We start from the raw sequence: 13532 nt of genomic DNA, 5'->3' as shown, positions 1-13532 counted from the left end.
AACTCCTAATCAAAGTGTTTCCAGGTGCTAAGAAGCTATTGGTGCCTCCCACACTGAGAATTCTTTCTGTATTTACTGGCTCTTTGCTAGTGTAGTGACCACATCTGTAGTCCTTCCTCTGGGAGAGGCTGAGGCTGGCGGATCACATGAGTTCAGGAGTTCTGAGCTGCAATGGGGTTGAAATTGAGCAGGTATCAGTAGTGCCTGGCACAGATATAAGCTTCCAAGATTGGAGGGCCACCAGGCAGTCTAAAGAGGATTGAATTGGCTCAGGTGGGAAGTAGAACAGGTTAAATTTCCTGTGTTAATCAGATATGGGCATGTCAGTAGCTGCTGCACTTCCAGCCTGGGTAAGATAGGGAGAACCAGTCTCCCCTGCAAAATGAAATAAATAAATAAAATGTAAGGTTCTTGGGAGCTGGAACTATTTTTATTTTTTTGTCTTTGATTCTCAGCACCAAGCACAATGCCTCTCATATAGAGTAGGGACTTAATAAATGGTTGCTGAATTAAATTAAATTACTTTAAAAACTTGGTTCTGAATAACTATTGACTATTTCAGGAATCCAATCTCTCCTCAAATGTTTGTCACTGAGGATAATAAAAAGATTTTGCTGGAAGCTCTAAAAGGAATTCCCAAAGAAGAGCTTCTGAGATATTTTTAGCAGTGCTAGGATCGATGAGAGTGAGCAAATAGTACAACTTAGGTAATTTCTTAGAAGGAGCTTAAATCATTTGAACATATAATATTCTAAGCTTTTTGTCTAAAAGAAAACATCTGTGGATGCCTTGTGCCTTTCCTCATGCTTGGAATACCACTGCTCTCATGTTTCTGTTGACATCTTACCCATTATTCAAGTTCCAACTCAAATGCCATTTCTTTTGGTCAAATTTCAACTTGATCTCACCAATTTAAAATTATCCTTATTTTGTCCTGGCTGCGTTCAGGTTTATAGGGAATGGTGTGTAGTGTGAACAACACTGCTCATATTGGTGTGGTCAGCCACAGTCAGACACACTGTAACTTGACTCTAACATAGTGATGTCATTTTGGTTGTCTTTGAGAACAAAGGACAACAGCAGACCAACCCTCTGTTAGGGGTTAGTATTTAGCCTTATCTGAGTTCGAACAACGCTGAATTTTGGAGATCTGGGTTCAAAAATGAGGTCCGACACTGTAATTCTCTAACCGTGGGCAAGTTATTTAATCTCTCTGTATTTAATTTTCTCTTCTGTAAAATGAAGTGAAAACCTGGTTAGCCAAGGACTGCTAAGCTGAAGCCACAGGGGTTGATGAACTTTATGAGTCCCCAATTTCTATCTGTCCTTTCTATTTGCCCTGGGTTCATTACTTTGGGGTTGTCTGCCTTGTCAATAGGGAAACTAGGCTTGGTGCTTCAATTTCATCCACTCCCGAGATTCCTGAGCAACATTCCTATTTTGGGCTTTAGTCTAAGGGGTCCCCTCAGAAAAGGTGGAGGAAGTAAAATGGTATTTAAGAGTACAAACGTGAATTAGGTATGGAGTAAGTAGTCTTGTTCCCACAAAGAAAGGGGAAAGCTAAGTGATAAAGAACCATGGGATGATAAGTCAGTTGAGGTACCTGCAGTATTGTTAGATGTTCTCTCTCAAGCACAAAAAAGGAAGCCAGTGAAAGTTTCTGACTGCTCAAAGCTTAAATTGTTTCTAATATGCAGGCATGTTGGGACATTTGTAGAAAGACTGCTCACTCATTATTTTAGAATATACCTATACTGAGTAATTTCCTGTAAGTGCCAAGTAGATTCTTCTTTCCGGTGGTTTCTTTTGGGGATCTTTTTCAAGAGGTGATAGGTGAATTCTTTCAATTTCTATTTTGCCCACTGGTTCTAGAATATCAGGACAATTTTCCTGAAGAATTTCTTGAAGGATGATTTCTAGGTTCTTTTTTTGATCATGGCTTTCATGTAGTCCAATAATTTTTAAATTATCTCTCTTGAATCTATTTTCCAGGTCAGTAGTTTTTCCAATGAGATGTTTCACATTACCTCCTTTTTTTTCATTTGTTTGGATCTGTTTTATAGTATCTTGATTCCTCATAAAGTCATTAGCTTCAAATTGCTCTAATCTAATTTGGAAGGAATTATTCTCTTCAGTGAGTTTTTGAAATTCCTTTTCCATCTGGCAAATTCAGCTTTTTAAGGCATTCTTCTCCTCATTAGCTCTTTTGGCCTCTTTTGCCATTTGAGTTAGTCTACTTTTTTGTTTTTGTTTTTTTGGTAGTCTACTTTTTAAGGTGTTATTTTCTTCAGAATTTTTTTGGGTCTCCTTTAGCAAGTTGTTGACTCACTTTTCATGATTTTCTTACATCATTCTCATTTCTCTTCCCAGTTTTTTTTTCCACTTCTCTTACTTGATTTTCCAAATCCTTCTTGAGCTCCTCCATGGCCTGTGAACAATTCATGTTTTTCTTAGAAGCTTTTGATGCAGGGGTTCTGACTTCATTGTCCTCCTCCAGTTCCATGCTTTGATCCTTTTTGTCCCCCAAAGGGATTGTATGGTCTGATTGCGCTTCCTCATCTTACCAATTACTTGACTTTTGAGCTCTTTGCCACAGTAGAACCCTGCTTACAGAATGGAGAGAACTTTGTCCCAAATTGCTGAGGTTTTACCCTCTCTACAACCCCCACAAACTCTGACTCACTGGCCACACACCCCAGGACCATCTCCAAAGACCATGATCCAGATCCAGGCAGGTCAAAGCAAGAATGATTACCCTTGAATGGTCACTTGGTCCCCCTAAGATCCTCAGGCCAGGAGCTCTGAAAGCAGCCACATGGCACTGCCATGACTTTGCCACTTCTTGCCCCGCAGGCAGGGGCCAGACCACACTTTTCCTTCACCCTTACAAGAGAGTTCCTGACTCACCTTTTATTTTTTCTTTGGTGTTTATGTATTGAGAAGTCTGGAAACAGCCACAGCGGCTGGTGATTCACTCTCCTGAAGTCAGCTCTGGCCAGTCTGGACATTGGTCAAGGCCACCCTGGGGCCGGAACTTCGGCTCACTGGGTACTGCACTCGGCTCCCAGTGTGCTGCAGTAGATCTTTCCTGTCAGCCTCCCAGGCTGCCTTCGGTGGGAGATTTGTTTCTCTCTATCTCTTTGTGGGTTCTGTAGCTTTAAAATGTGTTTAGAGTCATTTTTTTTTTTTACAGGTATTAGAGATGGTTGAAGCCAGAGCCCACGCCAAGTTTGTGCTTTTATTCCACCATCTTGGCTCCTCTCTAATAAAGCCCTTCCAGTGGTTTCTCTCTCTGTGGGTGACTTTCCTCCTTTGACCACTCTGCTCCCACCTCTGCTTTTTCTCTTGCTACTTCAGTAGCCAATAGCCAGCTGCTTGGGTGACTAGAGAGGGGGGAGATCCCAGTGACCTTTTGAGAACTAATAAGATCCTGTACCAAAGGAAAGGAGATACAGAGATGAGGTGCCTTTATCCCACACATGTTTGCCCCAGGCAAGCTATGAGCTGCAGGCTAGGGCAGCCTAGTGGGAGCAGAGGAAGGAAGGGCATACTCCCTAACAATTCTAGTGTCCTTATACCTCTAGGCCATCAGAAAGAAGCCTGAGGGGCTAAAATTTAGTGTATTCAGGTCCAGCTAAGCAGCTGATTAAGGATAGACCTGGCTCCATGACTGATCAGAAGCAGTCAGAGGATATCTGCACCTGCTCTAAAGTTGGGAAAGACCCTTCCCCAATGTGCTATGTTTAAATTGCCCACTTACCTATATTGTTGTGACAAAAAGGCTTTGTAAATCTTAGACATTTATAAATAGGCATTAGAATTTTTAAAAATCCTTTGTATCCTTCCCCTTATGGAATGTGAGCTTGGTAAGGATAAAGTGGGCTTTTTTTTTTTATCTTGGTATTTCTGCTACCCGCCCAATACCTAACAAAGCATTCTTGGATATAGCAGAACATGAATGAATATGTGAATGAAATTCAATGTTTGCTGCAAATTAAAATGTTTTTCACCAAATTATCTTAAAGGTGATATTTTAATTATATCTGTTCTGGTCCTCCTTTGTGCAGAATACTGTGAGTTGCATGAAGCTTGTCTAAGATTCAGATTTGTGTCCATAGAAACAATTTAAACTTTTAACAGTCAGAAACTTTCACTAGATTCCTCTCTTGTGCTTGAGAGAGAACATTCAACAATAAGGCAGGCACCTCAAATACTTATGCTTACGATCCCTCCTGACTCAAAGGGTATTTACTTTTTTTTTCTTAAAGCTTGAGCTTTTGAACAAAGGACCCTATTATACATCTGACCAAATCGATGCTGCATGTCTGTATGTGTTAGCAGTGTGAGTCCAGTAGGTGCGGTTCATCAGGTGTATGGCCATACTGCTGCCTGAAACAGCCATCAGTGCAGCAGGACAGATTAATTTGTTGCGGGCGTGCTCTTGGGTACCACAGGGAAACCAGTCTTTTTCCTAGTAAACACACTTTTCTGGTTATCGAATAATCATCGGGAAAGCATCCATGCACAAAGCCTTGCTTTCAGCCCCTCTGCCCTGTGGAGTCCTGCACAAGATGCCTCATTAGTTTTCCTCCTCTCTTCTCTCTCTGCCCTCTTGTCCCTCTAATAGGATGAATGTGCACTGCCCCTCCCTTCTCCCTCCCTCCCTTCCCCTCTCTACTCTCATAAGGTGCTTTATGTTAGAAAGTCCTGTCTTTGCAGTCTTATGTTTCATGACTACAGGGTAAGGTGTGCTGGATTTGGAGCTCAGTTTAAATCTGGTCTCTTACTCCTTCTGCAGACTTGGGAAACTTACTTTCTGAGCCTCAATTTTCTCATATGTAAAATGGGAGGGGGAGGTGAATTAGCCTTAGAGATCACTTCCAGCTCTAAATTAATGATTTGCTGATGTGATGTGATACATTTGCTCTCTTATTTGAGTTCCTGTCATAGGATTCTAGGATACATTAGTTTTGTACTATGGTAAAGCTATTTTTCCTCACCTTCGTACTATCGTCATCGTCAACACATCAATCTCAGAGTTTTAGGGAGAAGGGATTGGGTTTTGGCATTCCCTATGTTAGAGGTGGGCCCAGTGCTGGCACTCTTAGCTCAAGTTCAATACTGGGACAAAACGAGGCCCTTGTAAGTTATCAGACACTTAAGCAAAAGAAGGTTTACTTTGCCCTAAAACAAGGATGTGCAGCAATGATATGGTGGCATCCCTGGACGTGGCTCCCCAGTTCTCCACATGGAATGCATCTGGTTGTCAGGGTAGGATATTGTGAATGACTTGTGTGGTCTTCAGGACTTTGTGCTTTTAAGCGATCAGGAAGCTGTGTCAAGGGAGGAAACCAAGTCCCAGGGACAGCTTTGTCCCACTGAGGGGAAAATAGTGCACACAGATAAAGCCATTCAAAGAGAAAAAAAGGTGCTGTCTATTTTAGCTCTGTATAACATGTTTAATTTAAAAAGTATTTAGATTTAAGAATTCATGAATTTTCTACGGATGTGTCTGAGAACTGCTGGCACAAGAGAATCTGTGGTTGATGTTCCCAATGTAGCATTTTTTTTCCTGATATACAATGAAGTGTTCAAAGGTCACCCTTAGGCTTAGATGCCACCATTTAGGATACAAACTGCCAGATTGGGACTGGGAATCAGGAGGCATGGATTTTAGTCCTGTAAAAGGAATTTATGATTCAAATGGCATTGTGAGGAGCTGGCAAGGACCCAAGAGACCATCTTGTTCCATCTCATTTTACTCAGGTGAGTGACTTGCCCAAGGTCACGTAGGCAGTGACAGAGCAGGATTTAAACCTAGGTCATCCAGCTCCAAATCCAGCACTCTTGGACAGAATGACCTTCTCAGGCTTTCTGTTAGATAATTCTGCCATAGCATGGGATCTCAAAATTGGAAGAAACCTCAGGCACCTTATGGTCCAAGGGCTCTTAGCCTGGAGTCTGTGAACCTTTTTTTTTTTGTTAACTGATACTAGAATGCTTAATTCTGAAATATCTTAATGTATTATATAGGTTAAGGATATGTCTTATTCTTTTTTTTCTTTTAAATTTTTTTATTTTAGACATACTAAAACTTAAATACATAATGAAAGAGAAAAAATGGTATAAACATATATAAAATAAGAAAAGAAAAACATATCATTTGCACAGAAGGACACAGGAAAGGATTCAAAATATATAGCAATAACTTATTTTAAGAACACCTATATATTAAATACTGTGTAAAGTTGAAAGCTGTTCATGTTATCTTTGCTTCCTTGTAGGTTTTCTCTTGTTCTCTGCTGTATGCTTTTTACTTTGTTCTTTCCCCCCCATCTTTCCCCCTATCCATTACCCCAAGGCTACAATTGAGCATGGATATATTTATATAAATATAGGTGTTGATATATACATACATGTATACATATACATACATACATATATAAACATATACTTTCCCTAAGAGATTCTACTCCTAATCTTGTTTTTATTTCTGTTGTGTACCTCTTATTTCCTATCTCTCTAATTCCTCTACTTTACTTCTGTCTGCTACCTTGCCTTCCTATTACTTGACCAACTCCCACTCTAGCAATCCCCCCTTACCCTCCCATTCCCCTAAATCTAAACACCCTTCTATACCCCCCCTTTTAACCTATTCCCTCCCCGCTTTTGACCTATTCCCTCACCGTCTCCTCTAAAGTTCCCTCCTTTATCCTCTCCCCACTCCTAATCCCCTTAGAGTTTTATTTCTTTTTTTTTAATTTGGAAGATCTTTATGCTCTTCTAGATGTATATGTATTTTCCCCCCTTCAAACCCTTTCCCGATGAAAGTAGGTTTCCAGAACTAACAGCCTCCCTCCCTTATCTAATTCCTCTGTACTGGTTCTTTTTTTTGCACCTCATTTGTATAGGAGGATTACTCTTTTAGCTGTTCTTGAACGGTTTTACTTTTTAAAGTCATATGATACTGAGGTCTACCCCAATCTTCCTTATAAGCTACCTAATTACTAGTAACAATCTTAGACATAGTCTTATATTTTCCATGCATAAAAGGTAAACATTCTATCCTTATTGAGTCCCTTGCAATTGGTCACTGGTATGTACCTTATATGTCTCTTGGCTCTTGTATGTCAAATCTTCTGTTGAGTTCAGGGTTTTTTTTTTAAACAGAGTCCTGAAAGTCTGACAGTTGATCAAAGATTAATTTTTTTCCATTCAAAATTATGCTTAGCTTTGGTGGGTATGATTTTTTGACTGGAGGTCCAGTTCTTTTGCTTTTCAATATATGGTGTTCCAAGACATGTGATCTTTTAGTGTTGCCAACACTGGGTCTTGTGGGATTCTAATTGTGGCACCACCATATTTGAATTGTTTTTTTTCTTGTTGCTCATAATATTTTATCCTTGAGCTGGGGGTTTCAGAATTTGACTATAATATTCTTATGAGTTTTCCTTGTAGGATCTCCTTCAGGTGGTGATTGATGTTTTTTTTTCTTTTCTATTTCTACTTTTCCCCTCTTGCTCTAATGCTTCAATTATTTTCAATTATATATAATGCTTTAATTATTTCTTGTATTATTGTATCAAGATTCTTTTTTCGATTAGAACTTCCAGGCAATCCAATTATTTTGATGTTTTCTCTTCTTGATCTGTTCTCTAGACTTGTTGTTTTCCTTATGAGAGGTTTCACATTCTCTTCTATTTTTTCATTCTTATATATATATATATATATATATCTTATAACTTTGCTAGCTTCCCCTTGCCCAGTTCTGATTTTCAAGGAGTCATTTTCTTTTTTTTGCCTTTTGGAGGGCAATTGGGGTTAAGTAACTTGCCCAAGGTTACACATCTAGTTTTTTGTGTGGGTGTTAAGTGTCTGAGGCTGGAACTGAACTCAGGTCCTCCTGACTCCGGGGTCAGTGCTTTTCTCACTGTGTCACCTAGCCGCCCCCCTCAAGGAGTAATTTTCTTAAGATTCTGGATCTCCTTTTCTAACTGGTTCACTTTCTTGTCATAATCTTCTTGTTTTTCTTTTTAATTTTTCTTCAACCTCCCTCATTTGATTTTTAGTCTTTTCTAAGTTCTTCAATGAATTCTTTTTGGGCAACTGACCATTTGACATTTCTCTTTGGGGTAGAAGTGGATTTCTTTGCTTTGGCATCTTCCTCTGAAGACAAATCCTGCTCTTCTATATTCCCAAAGTGGCTCTCTATGGTTGGATTTTTTTTTCCTTTGCCTGTACATTTAAAAAATAATAATTTTTATAATTACCTCTAGTCCTGGGGAATGGAGCATGGTGCCTTTGGCCTCGATCCGACCTTGAACTTAAACCAAGACCTCCAGCCTCCTGTAAATGCCCATAGTCAGCGGCTTCCATGCCACATTGCTTCTACACTCACTGGGTTGTGTGCTGATACCTTCTTGCCCCCACTGCTCTCCACAGCACAGGTGGGTCTGGCATTCCTTGTCAGCAGAGGTTTCCTAAATCTTTCCCACATCAGATGCCTAACTGTCCTCACTGTCCTGGGAGTAAAAGTTCCTGTGGCGGGCAAAGGCAGGCTCTCAAACCAACTAACCCTAGGGCTTGCCACTTGTTGTATGAGCGGCTTGCTGCTGGTTGTTAAAGTGGACCCGAGGCTGGAGGTGTTTACTCTTCACCTGGAGGAAATCTAGTCCTGGGATTTTTCTTCAGGTCTCCTCTGATTGTCCCAAGAGGGCCCTTGTTCTGTCCCTACTCTTATTTGTTTTCAGGGCTCTGTGTTTGCCCAGAAGAACTATTTTATCTCTTTTGTGGAAGAAAATCTTGAGAGCTTGAAATTTTCTGACCTACTCTGTTTTCTTCCCAGAATCTTCTCCTGAACTTTTTTTAAAAAATAGTTTGATAACTCTCTCAATATAATTGGTTTCCTTTGTAATCCTTTGTATTTTATTTTACGTATTTGAAACATTCTTTTAAGAAATCCACTGGCTTCAGCAGACTACCAAAGGGAGATCCATGAAACCAATGAGGTTGAGAATCCTCTTGAGTCTAGTCCAACTCATACTAACCATGCGACCTTGGATAAATGACTCAACTTTTTTGTTTCCTTATCCCCCTTCATTGGGGGATGGGCAGTACCTGGCTCTTTACTTCACAGCTATCATAAGAATCAAGGATGCTGTGTTTGTGGAAGTACTTTGAAAGCTACTAAGCATAATATAAATGTACAATGATATTATTAGAATTCCAGTTTTCCAAAACAGATAAATTGCTTATCTTCTCCTAGGGCTCTGTCATTCCTAGTTGTAGGTAAATGATTAAATACATTGATCGCTTGGGGTTTTGTTGGGGTAGAGATAGAATATATGTAGTACAGCAGGAAGAAAAATTAGAATTTTTAAAGTTGATTTGATTTGATAATCACATAGTTGATTAACCTTTTGAGCAATGGATTTTAAATCCATTGGAATTTATGTACACACATACATTGGATCAAGGATCTTGTCAATTTGAAAGTTCCCTCAAATGATTCAGACATCATCCATCTATGTCTGCTCATCCCACATGACTCTGGGCCATGTCCTATCAAGTTGCCTTGGGATAGTCCACCCACCATGTTGGAACCATTCTCATTTGTCTTGAGATCAAGACATTAACAGTAGAACTCTCTGCCTCAGCACAAGAGTAGTCCATCTTGTCTTCCTATCCTAGAATTTCTTGAAGAAATATATATCTTTCATCAAATGAATCCCATGTGCCTTTGGGATACAAGGTTATGTTTATCATTTGACTCTTTAGCATTCATTCCAAAAGAGAAGCTACTGCTGATATCTTGCTCTGCCACTGATTTGGCCTGCAACTTTGTCCAAATAATTTTCTGGATCCCTTCCCTCCTGTGAAATGGGGATAATGCACAATGTCTTCCTCACAGAATTGCTGTGGGGATTAATAAGATCTCAGACCTGGTTCTAGGGTGGAATAAGGTAAGTGAAATAGTTCTCTTGGAAGTTAAATGCTCACCTGTCTAAGATAAATTGCTCCTTCCAAGAAGTCAACCAGCCTGCCTAGAGCAAGTAATTTAGTTCTAGTCAAGTTTGGCCATATTTGCAACAAATTACCTCTCCAAGGAGCCTAGAGCTCTGTCTGAAAGAAGTATCTTACCTGAAATAGGTGACTCCTTATTTTCAAAGGGGAATATATTTTACTCACTTTGGTTCACTATGAAATCTGGCCTAACATTTGTGAGTTCATCAGGAGAAAAGTGAAAGAAAAATGCCAAGTCAAGTTATTTGGGGTCACACCTGGAGAGGCTAATTAGACCCTGCAAGCCTTATAATGTATGTCCTTTACGTTCATTCTCTGAGATGAGAAAAAAGTGACTTTTAGTTTAGTCTGCAGATGTTTCTTTCTTATATAGATGGCACCTCGTGCCCAAGCGTCTAGACACTTTGTGCTTTGTTGAACAGGATTCATTAGCTTTATATCTCACATTTTGGAAGTCACACCGTGGTGCTATTTTTGACTGAAACATAATTATTTTGGCTGCTGCTTTATTACGTAAGAAATTAATTTCTCACGGAAACCAAAGTTAAGTAAAAGTTTCTAAAATGAAATATTGTACCAGTTAAGGTTAAATATGTAATTAATTTGGTTGTCTCCTGAACAACGATGTTAATTAGAAACCATTTGTTTGTTTTTTTTTTCCTCTCCCCCAACTTTATTGTTCCCAGGGTGAATTACTAGAACTTAAACGACAGTGGCAAGAGGAAGAAAGAACAAAGGCTCACCAACGTGAACAGAGGAGGTATAATTGGCTAATAAAGCAGACCTTCTTGGCAAAGTTAACTGCCTATAAAGTTTCCTTAATGCTCTAGGAAAATACCACAATAGGATGAAGCATGTTTGGGGATTTTGTCTTGGTTTTTTATATTCTACATCATTGATTTTTGTATGTGTGAGCAATACCCATCTGCAGACCTATTGTGATTGTAGGCCATAGTCAGTTTTCCAAGGTGTAGGTAGCCTGAGCTGAACCCTGGAGGGTGTATGTGTCTGTGTGTCTGTGTCTCCAGATAATATTTCACTGGAATGCCTTGTCTTCTAGGACACACACTTTCTCTCCATGAGACCTTTTGGGAAATAGCAATTCCCACTGTGTTACACATTCTACTTCACTATGATTAATTTAACCCCAGAACCTGGGGACTCCAAATTCCAATGATAAATAAAACCCACTCATTCCTAGTTTGACAAAGACCAAGTAAAAAGACTTAAGTGGATATCTCAAATTTCAACAAGTTTTTTATTCTTCTTCCTTATGAGGAAGGCATGCCATCAGTTTTTAAGAGGCAATGTGGTGTTTTGTAGTGGATGGAGAACTGACCTTGGGGTTAAATGGACCTGGGTTCGATTCCTGCCTCAGACATATACTGACTGAGTGACCTGGGAAAGTTTTTTAATTTCTTAATGATTCAGGCAGCATATTACTTCTGTCTTATGACTGTAATTTGCAGAGCAGGTGCTGGTCTTCATTGGTAAATGAAGTTGACTCACCAAGACTTACTAAACCAATGAAATCACAGATAAAATTTTAGAATAAATTTTAAAATATATATACTTTAGAAAAGAAAAAATAAGAGAGAGAAATATATGCTTTATTCTGGTTTTGTTAAACATTAGCACTTGGCCTGGTTTAATTATCGCACCACAGAACCCCAGTGCCCAGACAAGTCACCTCAGCTCTAGGCCAACAATGTTCTCTGGAAGTGGTCTGCTTAACCACAGGGCCATTTTCTGGAGCAGTTTTGGCACTTTCAGTTCATCAGGACCTACTTCATGTTGTAACAAAATGTGGCTTTCATGGTTGGAAAGAGTGAATGTCTACAGAAATAGACTAATGAGTGGCAAGGCTTATCTCATTAACCTTCTTATGGTCACTGAAGTGGAGAAGGTAGAGAAAGGGGAAGAATGAGGGGCTGATTTAATTTTACCAATGGAAATTTCAAAAGCTGCTAAATGACCTTTTTGTGGTGGCTATTGACAACACTGTGAGGCAACACCATGTGATGGTTTGTGCACTGGACAGTGAGGCAGAAAAGTGGGTTAAAAATCCTGTCTCTGTGGGATTTTAAGAACCCTGAAGATTCTTAGTATCTGTGTGATCCTGGGCAAATAAGTTACCTCCTTTTGGTCTCAGTTTTGCCATCTATAAAATGGGACAATATCTAGATTATTTCAGAGTTGTTCTGAAAATCAAATGAGATAGTGTTAGGTAAAATGTTTTGCAAACCTTAAAACAAAAGATTATTATGGTTGTGATTATAATTAGGACTGGATTCTCATTTCCCTCCTCCCTCCTCCCTTCTTCCCTTCTTCCCTTCCTCCTTCCTTTCTTTTTTGGAAGAGGGGAAGTAAGGCAGTTGGGGTTAAGTGACCTACCCAAGGTTACATGGCTAGTTAAGTGTCAAATGTCTGAGACTGGATTTGAATTCAGGACTGGTGGTCTAGTCACTGTGCCACATAGCTGCCCCTCATATTCTTTCTATGAGACTAAAGGTGTCTTCCATGTGAAAATTAATAATAAAGTTATATTGTCTAATCTAAGCATAAGTGGATGTTGTCATACTGGCACCAACAATTATTCGTGAGACAGACCAATGCAATGGACTGCCTTTTAGCCCCAAACTGGACATATCAGTTCAATCAAATTTCTCTTAGCTACATTTCATTTTTTTTTTGCAAAAGGACTTTCTGTTGGGAAGCCCATTATTGTATTTCTTACATACCAGTTTCTGATAGTTCCTGTATTTCTCCTGGATGCTCTGAGAATTAATTGGATTGTGCCTGAGGGGCCTTTAAGCTCCTTAGAGAAAGTGGTCAAGCTTTTAGCAGGCGGGCTCCATTTCTATGGACCTGGCCTTCAAAGGGACACCTTATGAAAAAAAAAAATGAAATGCCTTATCAGTGGTGGGAATGCGCATCTGTGTATTTTGGTAACCCAGGCTTTGGTTCTTTTAATTCATTTTCTGTGCTGTTGAATACTCTGCCTATTGGGTCTGAGAGTGGATTTCTCTGCCCCCTCCATTCTTCTCTTTGCACTAGTTATAATTAAATCCTACATCCAAATTTAATCCACAAAGAAATCCTCCAGAATAACAAACCCAGCCACTGGTTTTCTAAACAGCTGATCCTGTCATTAAAGCATGTTTCATGCCACTGGGCCTCATTACTGGAGCTTAAGAAATTGCCACGTCTCCACTCTTTATTTCAAGAGCAAGAGCTGGATGCAGTATATCTGGGTAGGACCCAAGGGAGGTTTTCTCCTGGGGTATAATTTTTATTAGAGTCAAAAAGGACAGTTGCTGTCTCCCTGTTAGAGGCTCACATGGAAGAAACCTTAGACCCGAGTTCCAGGATAAAGACCTCCAGGGGGTTCTCCAAACCCTTTCAGAGTGAATTCCATAATGAGCTCATCTGACACCTGAGAGTGACATTCTGTGACACTGTGATTCAGAGGGAGTGGCGTACTAGTTCCAAAGAGAGAAGATGGAGCA

The 13532-nt window shown here is 39.7% G+C and overlaps 1 protein-coding gene across 4 annotated transcripts in view; it reads left to right on the top strand.

Moving 5' to 3' along the window:
• Positions 1-13532, top strand: part of EPSTI1 (epithelial stromal interaction 1) — a 111178-nt gene that overhangs the window by 86870 nt on the left and 10776 nt on the right. For 3 of the 4 annotated variants that reach the window (XM_069068683.1, XM_069068684.1, XM_069068686.1), the window contains 2 exons: positions 8277-8447; positions 10710-10783. In XM_069068683.1, coding sequence (XP_068924784.1) covers positions 8277-8447; positions 10710-10783 — 245 coding nt within the window. The remainder of the gene's footprint in view (positions 1-8276; positions 8448-10709; positions 10784-13532) is intronic. The other variant, XM_069068685.1, reaches the window with a different exon arrangement.

This window comes from Petaurus breviceps, unplaced genomic scaffold (genome assembly GCF_028583685.1).
Source record: "Petaurus breviceps papuanus isolate PSGF00001 unplaced genomic scaffold, PetGlider_PUasm1.0 90769, whole genome shotgun sequence".
Taxonomy (NCBI): domain Eukaryota; kingdom Metazoa; phylum Chordata; class Mammalia; order Diprotodontia; family Petauridae; genus Petaurus; species Petaurus breviceps.
Note: the sequence above shows the minus strand (reverse complement) of the source record. Positions and strands in the feature narration are given on the sequence as shown.